The 24275-nt window shown below is 53.7% G+C and overlaps 2 protein-coding genes across 7 annotated transcripts; one reads left to right on the top strand and one right to left on the bottom strand.

The window, feature by feature from the left end:
* Positions 1–6: 6 nt before the first annotated feature.
* On the top strand, positions 7–1936 carry Slc16a3 (solute carrier family 16 member 3). Its single transcript, XM_015504017.1, has 2 exons — positions 7–521; positions 1196–1936. Exons 1-2 carry the CDS (start codon positions 110–112, stop codon positions 1468–1470), a joined length of 687 nt encoding a protein of 228 aa, XP_015359503.1. The 5' UTR covers positions 7–109; the 3' UTR covers positions 1471–1936.
* Positions 1513–24052, bottom strand: Csnk1d (casein kinase 1 delta). 6 transcript variants are annotated; one of them, XM_015504013.2, is made up of 9 exons: positions 23911–24052; positions 16143–16291; positions 15361–15589; positions 14576–14746; positions 13677–13825; positions 11685–11856; positions 11089–11228; positions 2401–2553; positions 1513–1660 (listed from the first exon to the last, which is right to left on the bottom strand). In XM_015504013.2, exons 1-8 carry the CDS (start codon positions 24047–24049, stop codon positions 2464–2466), a joined length of 1239 nt encoding a protein of 412 aa, XP_015359499.2. In that variant the 5' UTR covers positions 24050–24052; the 3' UTR covers positions 1513–1660; positions 2401–2463. The 6 variants fall into 6 exon arrangements, with proteins under 6 accessions (XP_015359499.2, XP_015359501.1, XP_015359500.2 ...); XM_015504015.2 differs by lacking the exon at positions 23911–24052 and adding an exon at positions 20230–20358; XM_015504014.2 differs by lacking the exons at positions 1513–1660; positions 2401–2553 and adding exons at positions 5063–7155; positions 8201–8262 and having other exon boundaries at positions 23911–24050.
* Between the last annotated feature and the right edge of the window lie 223 nt (positions 24053–24275).

The following is a 24275-nucleotide window of genomic DNA, read 5'->3' as shown; positions in this document are numbered from 1 at the left end:
ACCCCAGCCGGGCGGGGCACCAGGCCCCCAGCGGCCTGCCCGGCGCCTGCTGGACCTGAGCGTCTTCCGGGACCGTGGCTTTGTCATCTACGCTGCCGCCGCCTCCATCATGGTGCTGGGGCTCTTTGTACCACCTGTGTTTGTGGTGAGCTACGCCAAGGACCTGGGTGTACCCGACACGCAGGCTGCCTTCCTGCTCACCATCCTGGGCTTCATCGACATCTTCGCCAGGCCCACAGCTGGATTCATCACCGGGCTCAAGAAGGTGCGGCCCTACTCGGTCTACCTCTTCAGCTTCGCCATGTTCTTCAACGGCTTCACCGACCTGACGGGCTCCACAGCCAGCGACTACGGTGGCCTGGTGGTCTTCTGCATATTCTTCGGCATCTCCTACGGCATGGTGGGGGCCCTGCAGTTTGAGGTGCTCATGGCCATTGTGGGCACCCATAAGTTCTCCAGTGCCATTGGCCTTGTGCTGCTGCTGGAGGCTGTGGCTGTGCTCATCGGACCCCCGTCGGGCGGTGAGTACTGCTGAGGGCAAAGGCTGGCAGGCCCTGGGCTTCCTAGGGACTCACTGTGGGCCCTGGTCAGGAGTGAGCAGCGGGCCCCGAGCCGGGCAGGAACACCCACAGGCCTGGCAGCTGCTTTCAGGCCATCTGCACACAGAGGGACGGCTTGCTGGGGGCCAATCCAGTGCTTGAAACTCTGGGCCTCTACTGAGGAAACTCCCAGTGGGATCTGGAAAGTCCAACTGGAGGGCAGCATGGCCAGGTCCTGGCTCAAGGAGAGGTCACTTGGCATGCCCTAGCCCCTTTAGCCCCTGGCTGTTCCTTTTCCCCAGAAGGATCCTGAGGTGGGGTGGGGTGGGGTCGGAGGCCACACAAGTGGCCCTCCCTGTCTTGGGGTTGCTTGGTCACAGGGCACAGGGCCAGGCTGAGTCTAGCAGTGCCCCTCCTGAGTGGGCAGCAGGGCCACACCTGGGTACTCTGCAATGCCACTTCTGCTTTTAGGGTCTGTCTCTACTCTCCTGAGAGGAGGCAGGAGGGAGGTGGGGACGGCAGGAAGACCTCAGAGGGCCTCGGGGGAGGGAGAGGGGGCAGTTCTGCAAGTCAGACACCACAGGGGCTTCTGTAGGAGCCTGGCCCTGGGGTGTGCCGTGCCCTTGGAGCAGCTGGTGACCCAAGTCCCCCTGCAGGCAAGCTGCTGGACACGACCCACGTCTACAAGTACGTGTTCATCCTGGCGGGGACTGAGGTGCTCACCTCCTCCCTCGTGCTGCTGCTGGGCAACTTCTTCTGCATCAGGAAGAGGCCCGAGGCGTCACAACCTGAGGAGGCTACCTCGGAGGCAGAGAGGCTCCACAAGCCCCCCACAGATGTGAGGGTGGACTCCCGGGAGGTGGAACACTTCCTGAAGGCAGAGCCTGAGAAAAACGGGGAGGTGGTCCACACCCCGGAGACCAGCGTGTGAGTGGCCTGGCGGGGCTGGCAGGGTGCAGGGAAGAGCTACAGAGACTGGCAACGCTTGTATTTATTTCACAAACAGGACCAGCTTAGGCAGGGCCACTGGCTCAGCGCTGGATGCTGGTCATCGGGTCATCACCTGACCTGTGTTTTGCGGGGAAGGTGGCGGGGTGGGAACGTGTCATTCCACAGCGGATCTGCGGTGAAGCCAAGCCCATGGTTACAAGCCGCCTGCTCACCCCAAACAGCCCATGCCCCCCACGTGGTCAAGGACCTAGAAGCCCAGGCTTTGAGACAACATGACTTTAATAGGAGGGCGGGCTGGCGAGCGGACACCTCCCCGAGGCCTTCCCTGGTGCCTGTCTGACCCTCCGCCCTGCCCTCGCCTCCTACGGTGCCCACCCCTCTCTGTCTAGGGTACAAAGAGCTCATTCCACCCGTGAAGGTGCGAAATAAACCTGCGTGTGGCAGGAGTCTGGGGGCCTGGTCCTCGGAGCTACGTGTGGTGTGTGCCGGTGTACCCTCAGCTCGCTTGGGTTTGGAAATGACCTGGTTGTTCTTACAAACTGCTCTGGTCCTTGTCAGTTTTCCTACTGCTGTCTGCTCTGGAACATTCCCTGAGCAGCGACTGTGTTCACAGGGCACAGACGGTGGAGAGAAGGGGGCAGGCAGGGAGGGGGCTGCAAGCTAGAGGGGTCCCCAGCTAGGTGCCTGGACCCGCAGGACCCAGTGTGGTGCGAGGGCTGAGTGGAGGTGCAGTGGGAGCTGTTTCCTGCGTGTGGCCTCAAAACACACTTTCCTGCCTTCCATTTATTTGTCCCCTGGTTGGCTGGTAGATTTGCTCTATGTGGCCAGCGCCTGCTCATCTCTGCTCCCCCTCCTCCTCCATCCAGCCCGTGCTCAGCGCTCGGGCTTGCCCTGGGCACCTCACACCCACCTGCCCTTGTGGCCAGCGGCGGCCTGCGTGGCTGGGAGCCTGGTCAGAGGCAGCTGAAGCCCCTCAGTAGGTGATGCGTCGTGGGCGCTGGGGACGGCAGCGGGCACCCTGACGGGCCGCGTGCAACCGAAGAGACGCCATGTCCCTGCTCCTCTGCAACGAAAAGGAGGCGAGAGCTCACGTCTCAGGCCCAGTCTCTCCTCTGTCCCGACCTCGCTTCGTTGGGCCTGGGCCCTGGCCCTGTCCAGTTCTGTGAGGAAGCCAGGGGCAGTTTCATCTGCTGGCAGCCCTGATAGTCCCATGGCTCTGGGGTGCCCTTCCCTTCTCTGGTCTTCCTGTACCCTAAGTCAGGGGCTTGGCTGGTGGGCAGTGCTAGCAGCTGTAGGGGTGATGGGCTAGCCCAGATGGCCATACATGTCCCCAGGTTATCAACCTTGCCACATGCAGTGGGAACAGTGGGAACCCCAGGCCTCAGGACAGGATGAGTCCAGGCCATGGCCATAGGCAATCTCCAGGAACCAGAGGGCAGCACAAAACATGGGGAGCGGGTGTAGGAAAGTGTAGAGCCTCGGTGGCACGTAGCCAATGCTCCCCTCTCTCAGGCACCCCCACTCAGGGCCCCTGGGGGCCCCAAGACCTGCTTTCTTCCCTCCTGGACCTGGCTGCCCCTGGAACTATGGCAAGAGCTGATCCACCACCAGTGATTACCCTCTCCTGGTTCCTGAGTCTCCCACCTACAGCGGGCCCTCTTCCCCTGGGTGACCACAGCAGGGCGCAGTGCCCCTGCTCCAGGGCTGTCAGGCCTTTCCCTCCTGTCCCACACTTACACCCAGAGCACGTGGCCAGGGCATAAGAGAGCCAGGAAATGGTGATTCCTGAAAGTTAGGCTTTGGGGACCCGGGTGATTCTGGGATGGTCAGGACGTTGGGATGCTCCCTGGGAAGACGAGTGCAGCTCAGCTGGGAAGGACCCACTGCGGGTTTCCCCTTTCCCGGGGAAGGCAGCGTGGCCCTGAAGCCCTCCAGACCTATGAGCCAGTGGTTCCAGATGGTCTCCAAGCACAGGGAAAGGGACACTTCACATCCTTAAGCTGTGGCTGCTAGGCAGGTGATACTGATGCTGACCAGTGGGCAAGGTATGTGGCAGAGGGTCAAAAGAGTCAAGGAAGGCCCCAAATACCCTGGAAGAAGCTGGGGCACACCAGGACATGGGCTATGACCAGGGCTGCCCCACAGGGAGGATCTGGGCAGCAAAGTAGCTCACACGCAGCACCCTGTGAAGGCCAACCCCGAGCAGCACATCCATCCGGCCCATGCCAAGTGCGCCCACACAGGCCTGTAGAGAGCACAGACATCCCCTGGTCCCCACACCAGCACTGGGGTCCAACAACCTGGGCTGCTGCCTGATCACGTGCTGGGGGTGCAACTCTGATCCCTGCCCTCATGCTCTCCTGGGCCGCCCCCTCCTGGGCCTCTACAAAGAACTCCCAGGTCCAGGCACGCGTGGGACCCAGAGAGGGCCTTGGTGGCTGGGGGACACCATGTCCTGAACCCCTGAGAGGCCCACTGTGGGGCTCAACACTGCAGCCTGGCCTCAGGGATGCAGAATCACAACCAGCTCCTCCTCACCTCCAGCATTGGCACCCTTATAGGTTCATGGCACCCAAATACGGATGGCTGCAGAGGCAGTGGGTGAACCACCACCCCATGCCTTCTGGTTCTGCTTGGGGAAGGTGCCAGCCTGGGCAGAGCTGAAAAAAGTGTCTTGCCCCACAGCCAGGGAGGGGAGGGACAGGGAGATACCTGCCAGCACCTCCAGGAACCGTGTGAGGCAGGAATGACCAACTTGGGATGTCTGGGGAACAGGAAGGCTGCAGGGGGCTGGGAAAAGGCAATTCAGGCCAAGGTCCAGGCGTTCTGGTTATGGGCGTCTAGCTGGGGTGAGATGGCAAGAAGGCACTGCAGGAGTCTAGCAGGACTGCCGGGGAGCTCTGGCACATGCGCACATGCCTGCACAGGGCTTGTCTGTTCCTGGCTCCAGCAACCTCCAGTGGGTGGACTAGGAAGTCCTGTCCACACCTGACTGCGGCAAATGCACCCTGACTCAGGGGAGCCTGGCTGCTGCCTGCAGAAAGGCAGACCAGGAGGTTAGGAGAGGCCTGGGCACAGCTCCAGCAGCAACAGCCTGATGCCCACCCTGAGAAGGTATGTTGTGGTGAAGGTGTACGCCCTCTCCCTGCACCTATGGGAATTTGAGTAGCAGTCACCATATGGAAAATGCTGTCCACTGTGGTGTTCACCAGTCATCTTGCTAGCTTGCTCATTGTCTGCTTTCCAGAAAGCCTGAGGTGCTGGTGTGCTTCTGGCCAACATAGCCCCTGGGGCATGGAGGTCACGGGACTATCTCCAAAAGGGCACTAGGCTGGAGAGGGGCCTTTGGAATCACTGCATGCACCCCCCGCTCCAGCTCACACCCACCACAGTCCACTCTGGGGAGGTGGGAGGTGTCCTTCTGGAGCCTGCTCTAAGCAGGTCCTCAACACCACAGGCTAAGAGGACAAGCAGACTGCCACCCTCCCTGTCAGTTTCCCATGGTCAACCTGAACCCTTGGAAAACTCAGCTGATGAAATAAAGACCACTCAAAAGGGGCTGGGAACAAAGGTAGAAGTCATTATGAATTTATTATTTACACAATTGTTAAAGTACACAAATACAGTGGTAGTACAAATGCACAGCTCAGAGACTGGTCACAAGACACAGGATGATACACACTCAACTACGCTGCCTGCCAGTGATGACGGGGTTACATACTGGCCGAGAACTGCAACAGCCACACCTGAGGGATCAGGACGGGTCTGCTCCCAGTGCAAGCCAGCAGTCCCAGGCCAGGCCTGGTGCAGGGTCGGAGGCTGCCTGCCACCAGCCTTCTGGAACCATGTTGGGACCATGGGTATTGACAAAGGGTACTTGCCACACCGGACGGCTGCTGACAGGCAAAGGCCCAACTCTAACGAAGGGGTTCGCCACCACGAAAACCTCACATTCACCATGACCCGTCCCGAACTCCCTCAGCACTCCCAGAAATGCAGCCCACCCGGTCAAGGCCCCACACTCCAAAATGCTAACAGAGTAACCAGTTCAGGATTCAGGAAGCAGCACTCACAGGCTCAGGAAGACGGCCGGCCCACTGGACAGCGCCACTGTGCGTGGGGACACCACGGCACACCAGCAGCCTACTGCGGTGCTGTGCCAGGGAGCTCTGGGGAAAGAGGGGCAGCCACAGTGGCGCTGTCAGGCCCCACCAAGGGTGCCGGCTACCAGCAGCACTCACTCCACAGGCTGGCAGAAGAAATGGAAACGGACCCATGCACATGTATACCGCACCCCATTTCCCAGATGGGGGCCCCCAGAACCACTGCTGTCTCTACTATCTGGTGTATGACAGCACAGAATCTCAGCAGGGAAGAGCATCTTAAATTCTAGCTGCAGCAGCAGAGCAGCCAGTGCCCACAGCACAGGACAGGACAGGAAGAGACTGGACTGGCTCACAGGGACTGCCTCCTCACAGACGTCCAGCTCAAGGTCATGAAGTAGGTGGTGCCACCTTTCTGGAGGCGAAGATTCTCGGTGCAGCTGGACAGGCACCCGACTTGGCGCTTTAGGGCGGGTTCCCTTCAGCACACCCCGAGTCTGTGAGGACAGCCTGCTCCCTAGCTTCCAGCAGAGGCGATGGCGGTGCCCATGTGCGCAGCCGTGTGTAAGCTGTTCAGAAACTTCGCAAAGTCAAAGGTAGAGAGGAACCACCACCACCAAAGTGACCACACGGAACCCCCAACAGGACCTCGGAGTGTCCGACTCACAGTCCTCTGCCCCCAGAAAACCAGGAACGCACACCCAGCTTTGAGTCTCGGAACTCCCCAGGCCTCTGCCTGGGCACCGCAGAGCTCTGACCCCCAAGGCCTCACTCCCTTGCTCCGTGGCAGCCTGAGCCTAACCTGCATTCGACCAGGCACCTCAGCCTGCAGTGGGGGGTGGCTGGTGGGTCCGAGGCACACAGGCGCATACAACCACAACTTCTGACGAGATTTTCTCTCAACGGACAACACAACACGAGAAAACAAACAAACAGAACACACATCCTTGTCCTTCACGTGCGCCCCTCTTCTGCCTCCATCTCACACAGACGCTCCAGCCAGGGTCTGTCTCAGGAGTCTTTGAAATCAACATCTTTTTTAAGACCGCAAAACAGACAAGAAAGAAACAATAAAAAGACGGATTTCTTTACACAGATTTAAGCCAGTAATTTTTAGCAAAATGATACAAAACTGTCTTAACCAAGTAGAAGACTGGTAGTTGCAGTGGGATCGTCAGGGAGCACAGGTTCGCCACCACTGGAGGGAGCTGCGGCTCTTGACAGGGAGTTGGGTTCTGTATGCGAGTCTCCCACACTCTGCTCTTCTGCCCAGCCCTGTGGAAACCGGGCTCACGTGGGGGCCACGCCGGCAGCCCCTGGCGATGGCGGCTCTCAGAGCCTGTCCGTTTAGTTTGTTTTGATTCCCCATGAGCGTCGCTGGGTGAGTGGCCTGGAGGGCTCCCGGCGTTAACATTTCGGGTCTAGACCGGGGGGCGTGTCACTAGTAAAGCCATTGGTAACAGAGTAGATCAGCCATGCATTGTCTGCCCTTCACAGCAAAAAGGAGAGTCTCATCGGTGCACGACAGACTGAAGACCGCTGGAAGCCACCCGACCAGGAATCTGTCGGAGCCAAAGCACAGGACAAGGTCAGCATGAGGCCAGAGGGGCTGGCCAGCAAGGTGATAGGCACAAGTACCACACGATGCATCCCGGGGAGGGGACACACTGCTGCCTGGCCCCAGTCTAGACACCCGTGCCCCAGCTGCACAGAGGGGGCTCTGCGGCCAGAACACGTGCTGAGCAGAACAAGTGACAGGAAGAGGGAAAGGAAGAAGAGGTGTGCAAGCCAGGAGACCGCAGGGCTGCGCTCAGCAGCGATGGCGAGGATCCAAGTTGGGCAGAGATGCCCACTCCCAGGGTCCCCTCCTGAGAAGCAAACGGTTGCTCTAAAAACAGGCACCCCACTTGGGGGAAGACAGGAAAAGCAGTCTTGTCGACGCATCTCCGAGAAGTGTGCATGGTGTTAACACTGCACGGGTCCCCAGCACTCCGAGCCCTGGGAAAACCAAGCCCCTGCGGGAAGGAGCCACAAGTGCCATGTGGCCGACAAGAAGGGAGCGCAGCGTAGACGCCCGGCCATGCACCGACGGCAGGGAGCAGGTGGCTATGGCTGGGTGGGTTAACACAGACGACAGCTGCGTGGACAGGATGGCTGGGCAGGGACCAAGTTTGGAAAGAACACAAAATGAGGACAGAGATAAATGAGAGAGGAAGTGGGACGACTGAAAAAGCCGGGATGGGCATAGACCACCAGGAGCCTGAAGGCAGCAAGAGCTCAAGAGCCCGACACCAAGCGTGGCGCCACTCAGCTGAGCACGACAGACATGCCCAACTGCAGCACAGGGAGGCCAAAGGCGAGGCCACAGCAGATGGTCCCCTGGGGTTGCTCCGTCCGAGACCAAGGATGGATCTTCCCCCAGACTGGGCAGCTGACCACGGCTGCTCTAGGACCCACGCGGGGAGAACAAAGCAGAAGAAGCCTCACTCTACTGCCAGCACCTGGCATGCAAGCCCAGCCCACTGAGTCCCCAAGGCGGTGGGGAGTGGTGGCTCCCTCCCCACCTGGCGCTGGCCATCTGCTGAGCCCCACCATGAGCACACTCACCCAGTGCTGCCTTCCGCGGAGACGAGCAGCTACTTGCCGTGGTGTTCGAAAGGAATGCTATTCTGAGGTGGGGGAAAAGACAGCTGTTGGTAAGCGTCCCTCTGGCTGGACCAGTACGCGAGGCCCCGACCCGACTGCCCACGTGGGGCCTGTGTGCGGACGTGCCTCCTTGCCTTGGCCAGGTCCACAGATGCTGACAGTGCCACCTCAGGAACCAGGGAGGGAAAGTCGATCTCTCCACACGGCTCAGGGCTCACTGCCCTCTCATTGCTGGCCCTCCGATGAGAGTGGCCATTCTTTCTCCAGAAATGAGGACACGTGACAGACCCTCCTGACTGCTCATGCACTGAGAGGCCAGCATCCAGGTGAATGGCAGGGCTGGGCTGCAAATCTTATTTGGGAGCAGGGTGTGGATTCAATGAGCCATCAAAAGGAGTAACTGGCACCTTTATGGACAGTACTGAACAAGGAAGGCCCCTCTTAGGGGTCAATGGCCAGACACTCTGCAGGTCCGTGTTCTTGTGGTTGATGAGAACACCTTACACCTGCAGACCAGGCCATGTGGGATTCTTGGGCTCCCCAGAGGCTAGCTAACACAGTGGCCCTTCAGAAGACAAAGGGCCCAAGAGGAAGCAGTCACCTTCAAGCCAAGCCAAGGCAGCGACAAGGTTCTATGACAGTGAGGCTGTCTTCAACCTGCATATAGTACTGTGGAGTCGCCACACCTCAGCAGGGGTGACTTCTGTAGCATTGTCCCAGACATACCCAAGGGTGCGAGGACCAGAGAGTGAAACAGAACCTTTCCAATACCTTGCTGCACTCCCAGGAGGGCCTGCTTCTCACACTCGGGTCCTCCTACCTTATCCCCACTCGAGAGGGCTCCGAGGGGTGACTATAGAACTGTGGAAGCTGGAGTAATCCCCAGTCTTTCGGCTGCCAAACACATGGCTATGGGTCTAGAAACAGCTGGTAGAGGGAAGAACTCTTATTTGAACCCTTGGATTAAAAACAGGGGCAGTTACTGAGCACACTGGTGTTGGCACGCTGGAGGGAAAGAGATGCTCTGAAGGCCACATGCACTCTGGAGTCCAACAAACCTGTCCTAAAGGTCGGTGAGGTAAAAGCCAGTCCTGGGGTGGGATGGAAACATTGGGGACAGTCTCAACACAAGCAGGCTCCAGAACCTTTACCTCAGTAGCCAGAGGGAAAGCCCAGCTATTTCTATGGAAGGAGGAGCCCTCCTTGATGGCTTGGAGCCTCCCTGTGTTCAAGCCCATGTTACACCTCTTCACACAACCATGAGAGGCAAAGCAAACAGGCAGAATGCTGAGCCCACAGTGCAGAAGGAAACACACTATTGTAACCACGAGCAAAAGACAGTCCTGCCCTGGTACTGGCTGGGGCCACGTGCTAAGAAGAGGCTGCTGAGTTGCAGCTTTGACTGCTTGGCTCCTGCAGGGCCTTCTGACATTTGTTTCCCTCCACTACCAAATCCCCAACTATCAGATGTTTCATTGTCTTAAACACCCAGCCCTTTCCTTACACTTTGCCTACCCAGAATGCATTCACAGTGGCCCTTGTGGATGCTAACACCTATAGAAGAGGCCCGTTGATCCCTGGGTGCTGTGAGGGAGCAGTGTTTGCCTCTGCCCACCAAGGGACCAGTCTCACAAAGCACAGCACAGCAGTTCAAGCAGCTCTGGTCTCCAAGAAATCCACAACACAAAAGTCCACTGCTATGGAGACCACCAGCAGGTCAGAGATGCTCAGTATGCCCTCGTTCACAGCACGCCTGCTGCAGTCTTCCTGCTCCTTCTGGGCCAGCCCTGGCGCAGGCTGAGCTTTGGTGGCCCAGGGACACTGCATTTGCTCAGCAACACGCTCAGTTCCCCAAGTGGGGCAGAGCAAGCTGCACAGGTCCTTCCTAGAGACCAGATGGATGCCGCCCCGTGACAGAGCTAGGCTGGTGCCAGTGCACTTCTGAGATGAGCCCCTGCTCACCTGGGAAGACTCCTTGGGGTGATCCAGAGAGCAACAGCCCTGCTGGAGCTTATCCCTGACCTCTTACCCTACCCATGGGGGGCAGACCCTAAACTCATATGAAGCAAAGAAACCGACACATTAAGTAAAAGTTGTTCTGGTGTGTGCAGAGAGGCACGTTAGAGTGCGTAAGGACTGCAAAGGCAGAGAAAGAGGAGGATGTGAGGAAGGAATGGCTATGAGAGGAAGAGGTCTGGCAGGGGCCCAGGCCTGTTTCCAAGTATTTCCTTCTCAGAGGATCAGACCCGACCAGCGAACGATGGGCCCCTAGTGGCATGACGCACCCCCCGCAAGGCAACCGCCGGAGCCCTTGGAGGCTCCTACAGGCCCCTGCACTCAGCTGCAGGGGTGACTGGCCTGAGGTTCCTCACAGGGACCCTTCCTGTGGAGCCGCCCCTTCCCAGGCGCTTTGTTAGGGTAGGCTCCCAGCAACTGGCGACGAAGGAGCCTGGAGGGTAGTGTGCCACAGCACTCCCCTCACAGAGGTGTAAGCACAGTGTGCAGCTCTGCCTGGGGGGAAAAGGAGGTGGGGACCTCGCCCGGAGATCACAGAAGGGAGAAGCTCCACAGAGTTCCCTGCTGGGATAACAGCTGTGGCTGGGAAAACAAGCCCACCAGCAGCTCAGCGTAGCTCAGCACAGGCTCCAACCAAAAGGCAAACAAGAATTAAGAGCATACTTTGCCCACCAGGTGAACTCAGAGATGTGGGTGGGGAGGTCCAGGGAGTGCGAAGGAAGCAGACCCTTCACATCTCACCCCACTCTTGACAGTGAGCCTGGAAGGCCAGGCCAACATGTGTCCCTACAGGGCCTGGACTGCCCTGACCATGGCCAGCTCTGATCACATACCTGTGAGGTGGACATGCGAGAGGTATCTTGTCGGCCCGTGAGATCTGACGAGGAGACGTTGACTGGGGCCCCACGGTGCAGCCGCATGCTCACTTTCCGCTCCCGTTCCATGCCAGAGACAGGCCGAGGAGAGGTGTTGGCTAGAGAGGGAAAGACACGTGGCTGCTGAGGCCCCGTGGCTTCCCACATCCCACTGGCCTGCCAAAGACCACCACAAGGGCTCTGGATGGACTCTCCCACGTCTATTCACAGCTCATTGATCCAGGCAGCCCAGCAACACTGGCTGGCAGAGCACTCTGAGCCCAACATCGCTGCACACAGGGGACTGAGAAGTTCATGAGGGGGACACTTCTGCATGGGAAGGAAGTTTCATCTGAGAAATCACCAACCCTGGTGGAGAGCTTTCAGGGAACCCAACATCCCACAGGCTGTGTGCCCTGGCCTCTCTACTCCCAGGGAGGACTGACTCAAGTAGGGGCAAACGCAGCATCAATCAATACCAAGTATGTCTGGCCTGGGCTCCCATAAGGCCACCAAACACAAGATAGACAGAAACCTGGTGTCCACTCCATGGGCTTGCTGGGAGGTGTGCTCACCCGTGTGTGAGGTAGGGGTCAGGGGTGTTGGGGGAGCCACTTCCTGGGTCCCCCGCAGGCGGCCAGAGGCTGTGGAAGGGAGGCCACGGGTGGCTGGATTCCGGGAGTGTCTCAATCGCTCCTCTCGGTCCCGGCGTTCCCGTTCAGCATCATCTGCAGCCCGGCTGGCACCCTGAGGAAGACAGCACCATCCCCTTGAGTGGCAAGAGCCTGCCTCCTAGAGGAAACCCAAATCCTGCTGCTGTGTCAAAAGGACCCGGGTCTATCTTCTATCTTTGAGTCCTTACCTGTGAACATGATTGTGCATGGGCGAGGGGGACGATGGAGACTGCCCAGAACAGGGTAGGACAGGGTGGCAGCAATGGGTCACAAAAGGGTCCAGTCAGAGTCCAGATCCCAGACCAAAGGGAAGGTCATGTCAGTGATGACAGCCCCACCTGCCCATGCACACTCAGGTCCCTGCGGGACCACCCCAGTGCTCTGGGCATCTGACTGTGAGCAGCTAGGCTGAGGCACCAGCTTACTGAATGGTCTGTTCTCACCACCAATGCTACCAGGCAGACTCTGCAAACCAGCCCAGAGCCAAATTCCAGTGCCAGCCGTATTACTGGACAGAGACACACCTACCCACTCCCAGGTGGCCCATGGCTGCCATGTGGCTATATGGCAGAGCTAAGGGACTGTGACCCTGCATAGCCAGGAAAGCTGGTGATGTTACTTGGCCCTTTCCAGAGCAGCTCTGCCTGGCTGGCTGTGAGACCGAGATAGTGCAGAAACCACACTGGAGAAGGGTGCTCTGGTGCTCGGCGCTGAGCAGCCTGCAGAAGCAGCACAGCACTGCCCTCTCAACCCGGCAAAGGCACCAGGTCCTGTAGCCTGGGCCAGCCCACTCTGCAGAGCACTCTCCTCCCAGCACCATGCTTGGTCAGATGGCTCTAGTTCAGGGTTCACCCTCGCCCCTCGGGGAGACCGGACTCATGGAATAGTGGTTTAGACAAGACAAGGCTTCTAATTTTGCACTCCTGAGAAGGAGGCACCTCTGTTCCTCCATTGGATTTGATCATCAGATTTTAATTTCTATTTCCACCTACAAAGGATACATTTTTAATAAAAGAAGACACAAAAATTCCCCAGAAACTTGAATTCTGTCAGTGGTGTCTAATGTTAGTGAATTAAACTCACATTGCCAACCCAGGATGGGTGGCCCAGCGGCTCCTGGGCCTCCCTACTGCACCCAGGGATTCTTACATACTTCTGATGAGCCAACTGGGATGTCAGAGGAGACCAAATGTAAAACAGCCTGTTATAGAGCCCAACCAGACTGAACTCTAGGCTGCCCACCTGTCTGCTCTCTTAAGGCTCCTGGGTACACCTGGACTCAGATGAACTGAGAGACGGGGGCAGCCTGGAGAGACTGCCATGCTTTCTAGCAGTGTGCTGGTAGGTACCAGGCTACATCCCTACAGGGGGCTAGCCCCCAGGTTCTCCGAATTGATGATGGCAAGATGGGTACAGCGGTGCATGTCTGTAATCCCAGAGACTTGGGAGGCTGAAGCAAGAGGATCATGAGTTGAAGGCCAGCCTGGGCAACTTAGAGACCGAGTCTCAAAACGAAAAATAAAGAGGGCTAGGGATGTGGCTCAGTGATAGGAAGAGTGCCCTGTTCCAACCTGGGTGCTCTGCTCTGGGCAGATCTGCACCATGGGCTCACTCCAGGGCATATACTACCTACACCAGCAGTCTCCACAGGCCCCTTTGCTTGCCCTGATGGCAGCTTGCTTCTTAGAATCCTGAGCCTGCAGGTAGATGCCCACAGAAGACCAAAGTTGTACCAGGTGTGCTCAGCTTTCACACCTCAGCCAGTGACTTTGACACCTGAATCCCACACAGCACAGATCTGCACGCAAAACTAGGAGGTGCAGCTCTGACCTACCCAGGGCTGGACTTGCCTGTCCCAGGAGGAGACAGGACTGAGTGGGCAATGCCACTTACAAACTTGAGCATGTTCCAGTCGAACACATAGTCGTAGGAGAAGCCCTGGCGGTGGAACAAGTTTCTGAAGAGCTGCCTCAGGTAGGAGTAGTCGGGCTTGTCATCAAAGCGCAAGGAGCGGCAAAAGTTCAGGTACGTGGCAAACTCAGCTGTAAAACAAGGAAAGACCCGAGGCTAATGACGGAGGCCGAATACAACCCAGAGTCGGGTTATCAACCCCTGCGCACCACCCTGGTTCTTCACACTGGAGGCATGCAGGTGAAATCAGAGGAGGATTTCACAGTCATGCTGAGGAGGAGCTGCTGGGAGCCAGCAGGGGCTAGGGACGGAGCTAGGTTAAGTGCCATCACTAATTGGTGAATCCCAAGTCCAGATGTATATTGATGGAGCTGTATCAAGCCGTTTCCACTAGGTTCTTATTCTCTTGAAAGAACAAGAAATCCCTGGGTTTTAGCCCATCCCCAAAGAACACCAAAAAAAGAAAACAAAAAATCACCACCACAGGACAAAATTTAGCTTTTATCTAGTTAATTTATCTTAGGGGCAGTCACAAAACACAGACAGCACCTCTGGGTTATCTGGGGATGCTGAAGTAGAGTAGGGGCAGCTGACTGCAGTCAGTTTAATGGGCAGAATGATCACTGTGTCCCTCCCCTTCCTAAGTGCACAGGCAGTTTTCTGAGGCTGGGTCCTGTCTCTCCCGAGCCTCATAGAAAGGCTCACAAAAATGCATCAGCAGGGGAGGGCTGCCTGTTACCATAACACAGAAACACCCCTTTCTTGCCACCCTTCTTGTAGAAGATGTAGGCAGAGTGACTCTGCAGTTGCCCTGGGCACAAGCACCAGCCCACACAGGAACAGGCCGTGGCTGCTACGAGGGAGGACGGCAAGGGACTCACAGGGATAGCCTTTGCACAGTACTTCGATGGGAGTAGACATCTTCTTCTCACTGATCCTCTCATACTTCTGCCTCTTGGTGGCGGCCTTCAGCCCCTGCCAGGGGAGAGAGCCCAGGTTGAAGTACATCAGCACGTACCCCAGAGACTCCAGGTCGTCCCTTCGAGATTGCTCTGGAAAGAAAAGGGGAAAGTGTGAAGGGCAGTACATGTGTGCACACATAAAAGCAAAAGATTAAGCAAGCATGACCATAGAAGCCAACTTTAAAAATAGCCAGGTGTGGTGGTGTGGCAGTGTAACTCCAGCAACTCGGGAGGCTAAGGCAGAATGATCCCAAGTCCAAGGCTAGCCTTAACAACCTAGTGAGAGACCCTGTCTTGAAATCAAAAACAAAAGGGATGGGGAGGGGGGTTGTAGCTTACTGGTAGAACACCCTGGGGTCCAAAATTCCCAGTATCACAAAAGAAAAAAAAAAAAAAAAAAAAAAAAGTGTGCGCATACACACATAAAAACATTTAAAATAGCAGAAAAATGAACGTGAATGGCTCCTTTAGCAGCAGTGTCCCTTGCATGCTGTTAAGGAAATCCCCAAACAGTCCAGCTGAGTAGCATCAGTGGCTCCAGCAGTCCTGAAGCTAGCCTGTCTGCTCTGACGGTTGGACAACAGCCTCCAGACCTCTGGGTTCTGAGCACTGTACATGTCCACAACCCCAAGGTCACCTGAGAAGCTGGCCTTTCCCAAAGCTGAGGGACAGATATGCCCAGTGGCACCACGACCTAGGCTCACCGATTCCGAGGTGTGTGTTGATGGAGGCGTACCGCGCCGTCCCAGTGAGGTTCTTGTTCTCTCGGTACGGAATGTGCTGGTGGGTCCTCGCATCCCGGTACTTCTTGGCCAGCCCAAAGTCGATGATGTAGACCAGGTTGCCCTTTTTCCCCAGGCCCATGAGGAAGTTATCTGGCTTCACATCTCGATGGATGAAGTTCTTTGAATGAATGTACTCAATACGACTAATCTACAAGGGGAGAATCAATGCAAGAAGCAATTCAAGACCTCTCAGAGCACCAGCCTTAAGAGAGGCACATGCTCTCTCTTCCTCAGCCAGAGCAGAGTGCACACACCACCAGGAAGGTGGACTGGAAACTGACCAGCTGCATCCCCAGGCAGCTCCAGCTCCCCTGCCCCAGGCCTGGGTGTCTCCTCTCCCTAGCTCTACAGGGGTGGACAGACAAAAAACTCTGTTAGGCAGCAGTGTCCACCAGCGAGACTCTGCACAGGCCACACACAAGAATCCCCTCAGAAACCACACCAGAATTGCTGGGAATCCACTGTGTGATCCTGAGAGAACTTGGGAAGCCCATTGCAACGCAACCACATACTCAGGGAGGTGAGGGTCCTCTCTCCAATCCAATCACCCGTGTCATTATCTGAGGCCAAGGAAGCCTGAACAAATTCCTGTCTAACATGCCTAATGATGGAACAACAGCAGTGAAGTAACACACCCCATCAGGCAATAAGTGTCTACCAAGTGTCCACAGTGTTTGGGCATCAGAGATAGGAAAGCTTACCATTTGGTCAGCAAGCAACAGAACAGTTTTGAGACTGAACTTCCTGGAGCAGAAGTTGAAGAGGTCCTCCAGGCTGGGCCCCAGCAGCTCCATCACCATGACGTTGTAGTCCCCCTCGGCCCCACACCATCTGATGGTAGGGATGCCCACTGGAAGAGAAGCCAAACAGAGCACTTGAGCCTAGGTCACAGCACCAACTAGCCTCTACTCAACTGACAGGCATCAGAGGTGCGGGCAGGCTAGCGTTGGGGGGTCAGAAGACCCTGGAAAAACCCATCCTCAAGGACCTGAAGCTAAGATTAAGCCACAAATGCTAAAAACAACACAGAACAGCCTCTGCTGAGGGTTAGAGCAGTCAGTGATGGGAAATGAGATGCACCTATGCTGACTTCACACCGCTGGCCTCCAAGGGTGGGGAGTGCAAAGCCCAGGAAAGACAAGGCAGGAAGAGCAAGACAGCAGTGTGTGCAGACCGGCCAGCAGGGCCTACTGGACAGAGACCACAGCCTCAGAGAGATGTGCAATGCCAGATCAAGAAACAAAAGAGAGAGGAGCTGCTGTAGGCTGGCAGGAGAGAAGACATTCTTGTTATTCACTTCTGATGTTGATGAGAAAAGCAAGAGCAGTGGAAACTCTTGGGGTTACAAATAACCCAGATTTTTAATAGACAATTCAGTGGAAGAGAGAATAAAGAACACAGGATAAACCTAACAGAAACAACTGACCCAGAACGCCACAGGAGGGAAGGGCAGATCTGAAGACATGAATTAGTGTGACCCACTCCTGAAAAACTGGCACCAGAGCCCACACACAGCCACCAGCTACAGGAAGTCACACAGTGAAGCTGAGAGCATGAGCTGATGGGAGCCTCCAGGTCAGGACCTGAGTGCTACAGGAGCAGGCACATGCTCACAGGACCTCCAGAGCACACTGCCTGGTTCTCTGCTTGCCCCACAGCAAACTCCCATGAGACCCTCCTCACACATATCCCGACTACTGTCCTGGGGGCAGGTCACAAGCCTCTTGGCCCTTCCATAACAAGACTCAGCCTTATAGTACGTGTTGATGCCAGCAGGAAAATCCACTCATCAAAAATCATTTCAAGGTGGGCAAGGTGACACACACCTGTATCCCAGCAACCTGGAAGGCTGAGGCAGGAGGACTGCAAGTCTAATGCCAGACTCAGCAACTTTGCTGAGTTTCACAGTAAAAAGGCTGGGGATGTGGTTCAGTAGTGCCCCTGGTATCAATCCCCAGTGCCAAAAGAAAAAAAAAGGTCGTTAGCTTTTTCCTTGATAAGTAATGTTTTAAATATTTTATATTAAGAAATCGTTTCTTACCTCAGAGTCAGAAAGAAATCTATTTATTATTTTCTTATAAAAATGTAGAAGTCATTAACTATACTTCTACCAGAGATGGAGTAAGAGGAACCCACACATCCTCACACTTACAATATCCAAGGAAAACCCCCAAACCACACAAAACATGGAAGAAAGTTTCTAAGACAATCACAGTCTCAGGCAGACAACAAACATAACTTCGCACCTGCACCCCGGTTTCTGAGTGTGACCATAAAAGCAAGATCCAAAAAGACCCATGTAACTGAACTTCATTCCAGAACACAACTGAAAAAAAAAGGTGAGCAACGTGAAAATGCACGGCCCACAAGAGGGTGGAATTACCATTGCCTGGCATCTGAAGGCCACCAGGCACACGAGGAGGTTTTAAGGCAGAAAACCACCCAGTGAGGTCAGGCCCAGAAACTGACCCAGCTGCTGGAATCAGCCAAGAATGGCACAAGATCTAAGTTATAATGAGGTAAAACTGACAAGGAAGTTAAAGACACGGAGATATAAAGACCCAAATCTAATGTCTAGGGCTGAGAACTACAGCGTCTGGAGCGAAAAAACACACCAAGCGGAATAAGGAATCGGACACCACAGACTCACCCACAACAGCCAGCACTGAAACTCAGAGAAGGCCAGCAAGAGCCCCCGGGAGCTGTGGGGCAACCCCAAGCCGCGGATGGAACTGGAGCCCGAGAAGGGAGAAAGGGAAGAGGACAGAATCCAGTTCTGTGAAGCAGAAGCACAGAACCACACTAGGCACACTGCACGATCTGTGGGTAACACTGCAGCCCCAGCAGCCCCGCACCACCAGCGAGGAGGGAAGTCTTTTCTGCAGAGGAGGAAAAGCCAGGCGCCAGGTCCGGACCTTCACAAGGGGAACCCAGCAGCCACCGACAGCCCACCCTTGTCATCACTCATTTATTTTATCTGAACCAAATTGGCCATTTGAGAAAAATTGAAAGATAAGAATAAGCCTACCTGGGATCATGGGTAACCCTCTACTGCAGAAGTCACTCAAAAGGTTGACTCACGAATGCAAAGCACTCTGAAAATCTGCAGCACCCTGATCACCAGTGTGTGAATCAGACCAAGTATTCAAATAGCAAAGACACACATAAGACACACACTAACTCTGACAATCCAGTTTACTTGTAAAATCTCAAGATTCTGAGAACAGCAAGTGACCTTGAAACACCAGTGGTCACCGTGAACCAGTTCCACGCAGGCCCGCAGGCAGCTTTCAACCGTGTTCCCTGTTCCCAGATCCGTGGACACGTAGGCCCACCGTAGGCCCACCTGCTGAGTGGGCACCTTTTTCCTTCGGCGCCATGTTCTGGGCTCACTGTAGCTCTTCCTGCCCTGCTCTAGACCTGGCCATTTCTCCAAGCAGTTTGGGCTCCTCTCAGTGGGAACCATGCAAGGGCCAGGTGTGTCACTGCTCCTAGGTTCCATCTAGAGCCACAGCAAGACAGTTCTGATCAAAAGACTCCACAGCAAGCTGCACTACTTGGAGTATGGAATTCACCTTGCCCCTTCCCTCTTCTCCCTCAATTCTAGACTCATCTTGTCAAGTAAGAAAAGCTGCTGGATTTTGATGAAAATTTCACTGAATTTAAGAGCAACTCAGAAAACTGACATTTCAAAGTATTCCTTTCCAGATAGCTTTTGTATGGGTTTCTTTTTTTACTACTTTAAACGCATTTTTAAAACTACATTTTGTTAACTGATTATTGTTGGTGTAATGAAATGAAATGACCACATTTTGCTCTTCAGCTAAACTAAACTTATCTCTTTTTAGGTTCACCAAGTAAAAATTTTATTGTCTATAAATAATAGCAGTTTTCAGCAATGTATTAGGTCAAAAAAAGTTACAGAATATAACTGTACTATACAACATTCAGAGCTATGTCTATCTGGATACACAAGTGGCACAGACTCACCAAACTCTTGGGTGCACCCAATCCAGTGCCCTTTCCTTCCAGGATGAGGGCAGCACTAACACAGTGGTAACATTGTTACCACCTGTGGCATTAAAAACAGAATAAAATACAGTTACCACCAAAGGGCTCCTGCTCTCAGGGATCCCTGGCCAGAAAAGATGAAGCTTTGTGGCATGCTTCACTCACAGCTGCCAGTGGCCACAGAAACACTCAAGAGGACATTCCTGCTGATGCAAGGTGAAGAACCTTCTGGTCACAGGCTAATAAACAGGACTCTGAAAGCAGGCATTTCACATCAGCAAAATCCAGAACCTAAAATTGATCTGTGCCTGAAAAGTACCAATTCTGGTGTTTTGTGGAAACAACTGAGGCCAGCAGAGACCCAAGCACCACAAGGTGGACACCGGCTACTGCTGTTGCCACTTATAGCTGTGAACCCAGATGCTTCCCCTTATGGGGCCTAAGAACCAGACAAATGTTTGGGATGAAAACCAGGGGACAGGGTCAGATACTGGCACAAACCTTCCTTATGATTTGCAAGAAGATACACTACAAATGTGGGGACTCAGCATTAATACAAATAAAAGTCTTCATGAATTTTTCAGCAATTTTAAGATGACTAAAAATAGGGCTGGAGTTGTGGATCAGTGGTAGAGTACTTAAGTGTGAGGCACTGGGTTTGATTCTCAGCACCCATATAAATAAGTAAATAAAATAAAGGTCCATCAACATCTAAAATAATATTAAAAAAAAAAAAAAAAAAAAAAAAAAAANTCCTTCAACAGGTAAAGGACATACCTCCTCCTTGCATCATTTTGTAGATTTTGCTCTCAATGTGGAGCTGAGGGTGTTTGGTTTTGACACATTCAAGCTTGATGGCAACCTCTTCTCCTGCAGCAATATCCGTACCTTGGCAAAGAAAGAAAGATGACTAAAATAAAAATGGCAGCTGGGAACATTGGCGCATGCCTGCAATCCCAGATCTCCGGAGGCTGAAGTTGGAGGATCTCAAGTTCAAGGCCACACTGGGCAAAACTGCAAGACCCCAATTTAACAAACAAAACACCTGCCAAATGTTTCCTGACATATCATTAGCTAAATTTTTAAAAACATTAATGTCTTGTGGGATGACAGAAACAAAAACAGAGCAGGGCTGGGGTGCAGCACAGTGGCAGAGGACTTGCCTAGTGTTCACTAGCTCTGGATTTGATGTCCCACACTGGAAAACAAAACCCCAAAACCCTGGAAACATCAAGGGGCAAGTGCCTGTGGAGACAAACTCGTGCAGGACAGGGGCCCATGCTCCAGCAGGGAGCCCAATTCCCTGCTGGGGTGAGTGGCACAAGCGTCCACTCTATCATCCACCACACCTTTCTTGACACATACGCCTACAGTTCCCCACACCTCGTGACAGAAGGATCATGGTGTGTGCACCCCTGCCTACAGATACCCCACTCTCCCTGCCCCAGACCACACCAGCCACTTTCAACCTGGACCAGAAACAGCTCTGAACCCAGTAAAATGTTCTCTGCTGGGGGGCTTACTAAGAAGAGCATTCTAAAGCTACTCCTGGGCACATTAGGGTTGGAAAAGAGCAGTGACTTTGGTCTCTAGGTCTACCTGGCAGTCACTTAGTGTCGGTAAACACTGGCTGTCTGTCCCAATCTTTCACCAACATGGTTAATTTTAATTTATTTCTGCTCAAGTTTTCTCCCCGCCCCCCCGCCTTTGGTACTGGAGATTTAACCTAGGGTGCTTGACCACAGAATCATCTCCCCAGCACCACCCTTTTAAAACTTGAGACAAGTTTCACTAAGTTGCCTAGGGCCTCACTAAGTTGCCGAGATTGGCCTTGAACTTGTGATCCTCCTGCCTCAGCCTCCCAAGCCACTGAGATTATGTGTGTGCACCACTGTTTTCGACCTATTGTCCCAACCAGATTGTGAACAGATGGAACTCTCTGGGCTCGTAATGATGCTCAGTGCTGCAGGGCAGAATACTCAAGTTCCTGCCTGTGTCCCTGGAACACCAGGAAGTCTCCTGTACCTCACTTGCAGCATGTGGTTGAGGAGTCAGTACATACTATACAGAAACACCCTGACAATGAGGACAACGTGTCTCCCTGAAGCAGCGTGACCACCCGAGTGCAGTAGCTCTCTGGTCAGGCACTGTGGCACCACCAGCCTTACAAGTTTCCCAGATGAATGTGTTGTAAGTCAGAGAACAATCACATCCACTCTGCCCTGACTTTCTCTTCCAGCACATCCTGAGATGACCCACATTAAGCAAGGTCAGAACAAGCACTGTCAGAGTTAATTGTTGTCTCTTCCTGAAGAATAACTCACAACCACCTATGCAGAGGACATGCTGCAAGAGGCTGGAGTGCAGCAAAGCACAGTGATTTCCAAGCAGAGCAGGTGCCTTCATCCTGTACCTGCTGATTCTGGTGTGGTCCTGGCTAGAATTCATCCAACAGGAACTGCTGAACACAGCATGCTCTTCTTCCCCTTTTGTGGTACTAGAACCTGGGCTCTGTGAACGCCAGGCAAGCACTCTACCACTGAGCTGCACCCTCAACCCTTTTTGTTTTTTAAAACAAAAATCTTGCTAAGTAAGCCAGGCTGGCCTCCAACTTGTGATCCTCTTGCTTCAGCCTCCCAAGTAACTGGGATTACAGGAGTGCACTGTGATGGCCAGGTGCAACATTATGTGTTTTCTAGAGCAAACCTTCAAGGTATCTACCAAACACGCAACAGGGTTCAAAACCCTGGTTTATCCAATAGTAAAACCTAACCCACGTCTGGGGAATGGCAATCAAAGGCCCAAATGGAAGAAAGCCCATTTTTTTGGAATCATGTCTGGATTCCAGAATCCTGGAAAAGCGATGTGGGCAAAAACAAGAGAGCAAGTGATTCTTCCCACTCTACATTAAGTTCAAAGCAGGAGGCAATACTGCCCACCAGGGGCAGCTGGCATGATCTGCAGACAGCTCTCCACAACTGAGGAGGAGAGAAGCAACTGGCAGAGAAGAGCATGCACAGGGAGCAGCGATGGTGCTGGATCTGAGACCTGCTGGGTGGGACAGGTTCCTCTGTGGCCACTGCCAGATGTCTGCACCAGTGCCGTTCCAGGCTCGTGAGGGACAGTTCCTCCCTCTCCCCTCGCAGGCTCCCCAGTTTGCATGTTCTCATGAAGAATCACTCCTTAATGCTTTTTTTAAGCTTGTAGGTTTTATGTAACCCCCAGAAAAGGTCAGACCCAGTGTCACCTTGTTCTACCCTACTCGTCACAACCTAAAAGCTGCATTATAATCTCTACGCCCCAGAGAAGCTGATCCTCTACAGAAGGTCCCTCAGAGAAGTCTCTGGCGACCTCTCCTTGGGACAACAGTGGAGGAGGAATGACACCAGAGTTTTCATCACTGTAGCCTCCTCTGGTCACAAAGCCCAGGACACAGTGCTCTGGACATCACTAAGATGAACCACAGAAACAGGTACAGGTATGCTATTTTGAGATGTATCTGCAGCCAAAGACACTTTGTTACAAAAATGCTGCTTTTGTGGTGGGAAGACCTCAAGCCTCAAAGATCCCCTCAACATCCCCCTTCTCCTACCAGCCCTTTTGGTCAATGAAGACAATGTGGACAAATGAGGGGGACTCCCTCTACCCTCCAACTATTAACAGTACTGAAGGCTACTTCTAGCAAAGTGCAGCCATCCCTCAGATACAAACACTGCTCCCAAATAGGTTCCTCACTCAGGCCAAGACCAGACCCTCAGATGAACATGTTGGTGAGCCCCACCCTTCACAATGTTGCTGTTTCCATGGCTTTGAATTCCCCAATAAAAATTCTCTTCTGCTCCACTAAAACTATATTTTAAGTCCAGAAAATTCTAAAAGCAACACTTTTGAGATCAAGATGGATACGCTCTGGTTCCAGATCTGGTACACCTACTGGATTCAGGCACCCCAAGGTCCTGGGGCAAGGTTCCACAGAACTGGAACAGGGACTGACCTGGAAAGTGTCACAAAAGTTGCTGAGTTGAAAACTTTTATTGTATTCAAGAGAAAACTGAAGCCAGACAGTCTGAAGGGACCCCCAAAGCTGTAAACACAATATGTGACCCACAGGGGCCATAGTACAATATGCAATGTCACTGGTGACACCTGCCACCATCAACAGACACCATGCATTTTAAAATTCACACAAATCCTACATTTCAAGGACAGTGTAACCTAGCAGAAGCTAAGAAAAGTGGTATGTAAGCAGAAAAGTATACAACTATTTCTCTTTGTTGAGTGACGTCTTATGTGGCTGAGCCAGTCTCTTCAAGGAAGAAGCCACAAACGACTTGGCCAAGGGTATGGACAGACACCTTTCCCTACTTTCCCAAAATAAACCAGAGACTGGCTTGAGACACATCCTCTCTCTTATTGGATAAAACCTTGGCTTCTTCCTTCAACAGGTAAAGGACATACCTCCTCCTTGCATCATTTTGTAGATTTTGCTCTCAATGTGGAGCTGAGGGTGTTTGGTTTTGACACATTCAAGCTTGATGGCAACCTCTTCTCCTGCAGCAATATCCGTACCTTGGCAAAGAAAGAAAACCATACACATTAATCATCCGATGTCTACCAAATGACCCAACATCACAGTTCACTGCAGAAATGCTGGTAGCTTTTAATTTTCTGAGATAAACCAAATGATGGATGCTCTCCATTTTCGAAGATGGTAGCAACGGTTGACAACCATCTAACAATTGTCTGACATGCATAGGAAAGTTCATTTGGAATTCTACCACCTGCTTACATCTGTACCCATGCCAGGGTCGCCACAGCCAAAG

The sequence above is a fragment of the Marmota marmota genome, unplaced genomic scaffold (assembly GCF_001458135.2).
Source record: "Marmota marmota marmota unplaced genomic scaffold, marMar, whole genome shotgun sequence".
NCBI lineage: Eukaryota > Metazoa > Chordata > Mammalia > Rodentia > Sciuridae > Marmota > Marmota marmota.
The sequence above is the reverse complement of the archived record's forward strand: the minus strand, read 5'-3'. Positions and strand labels throughout refer to the sequence as shown.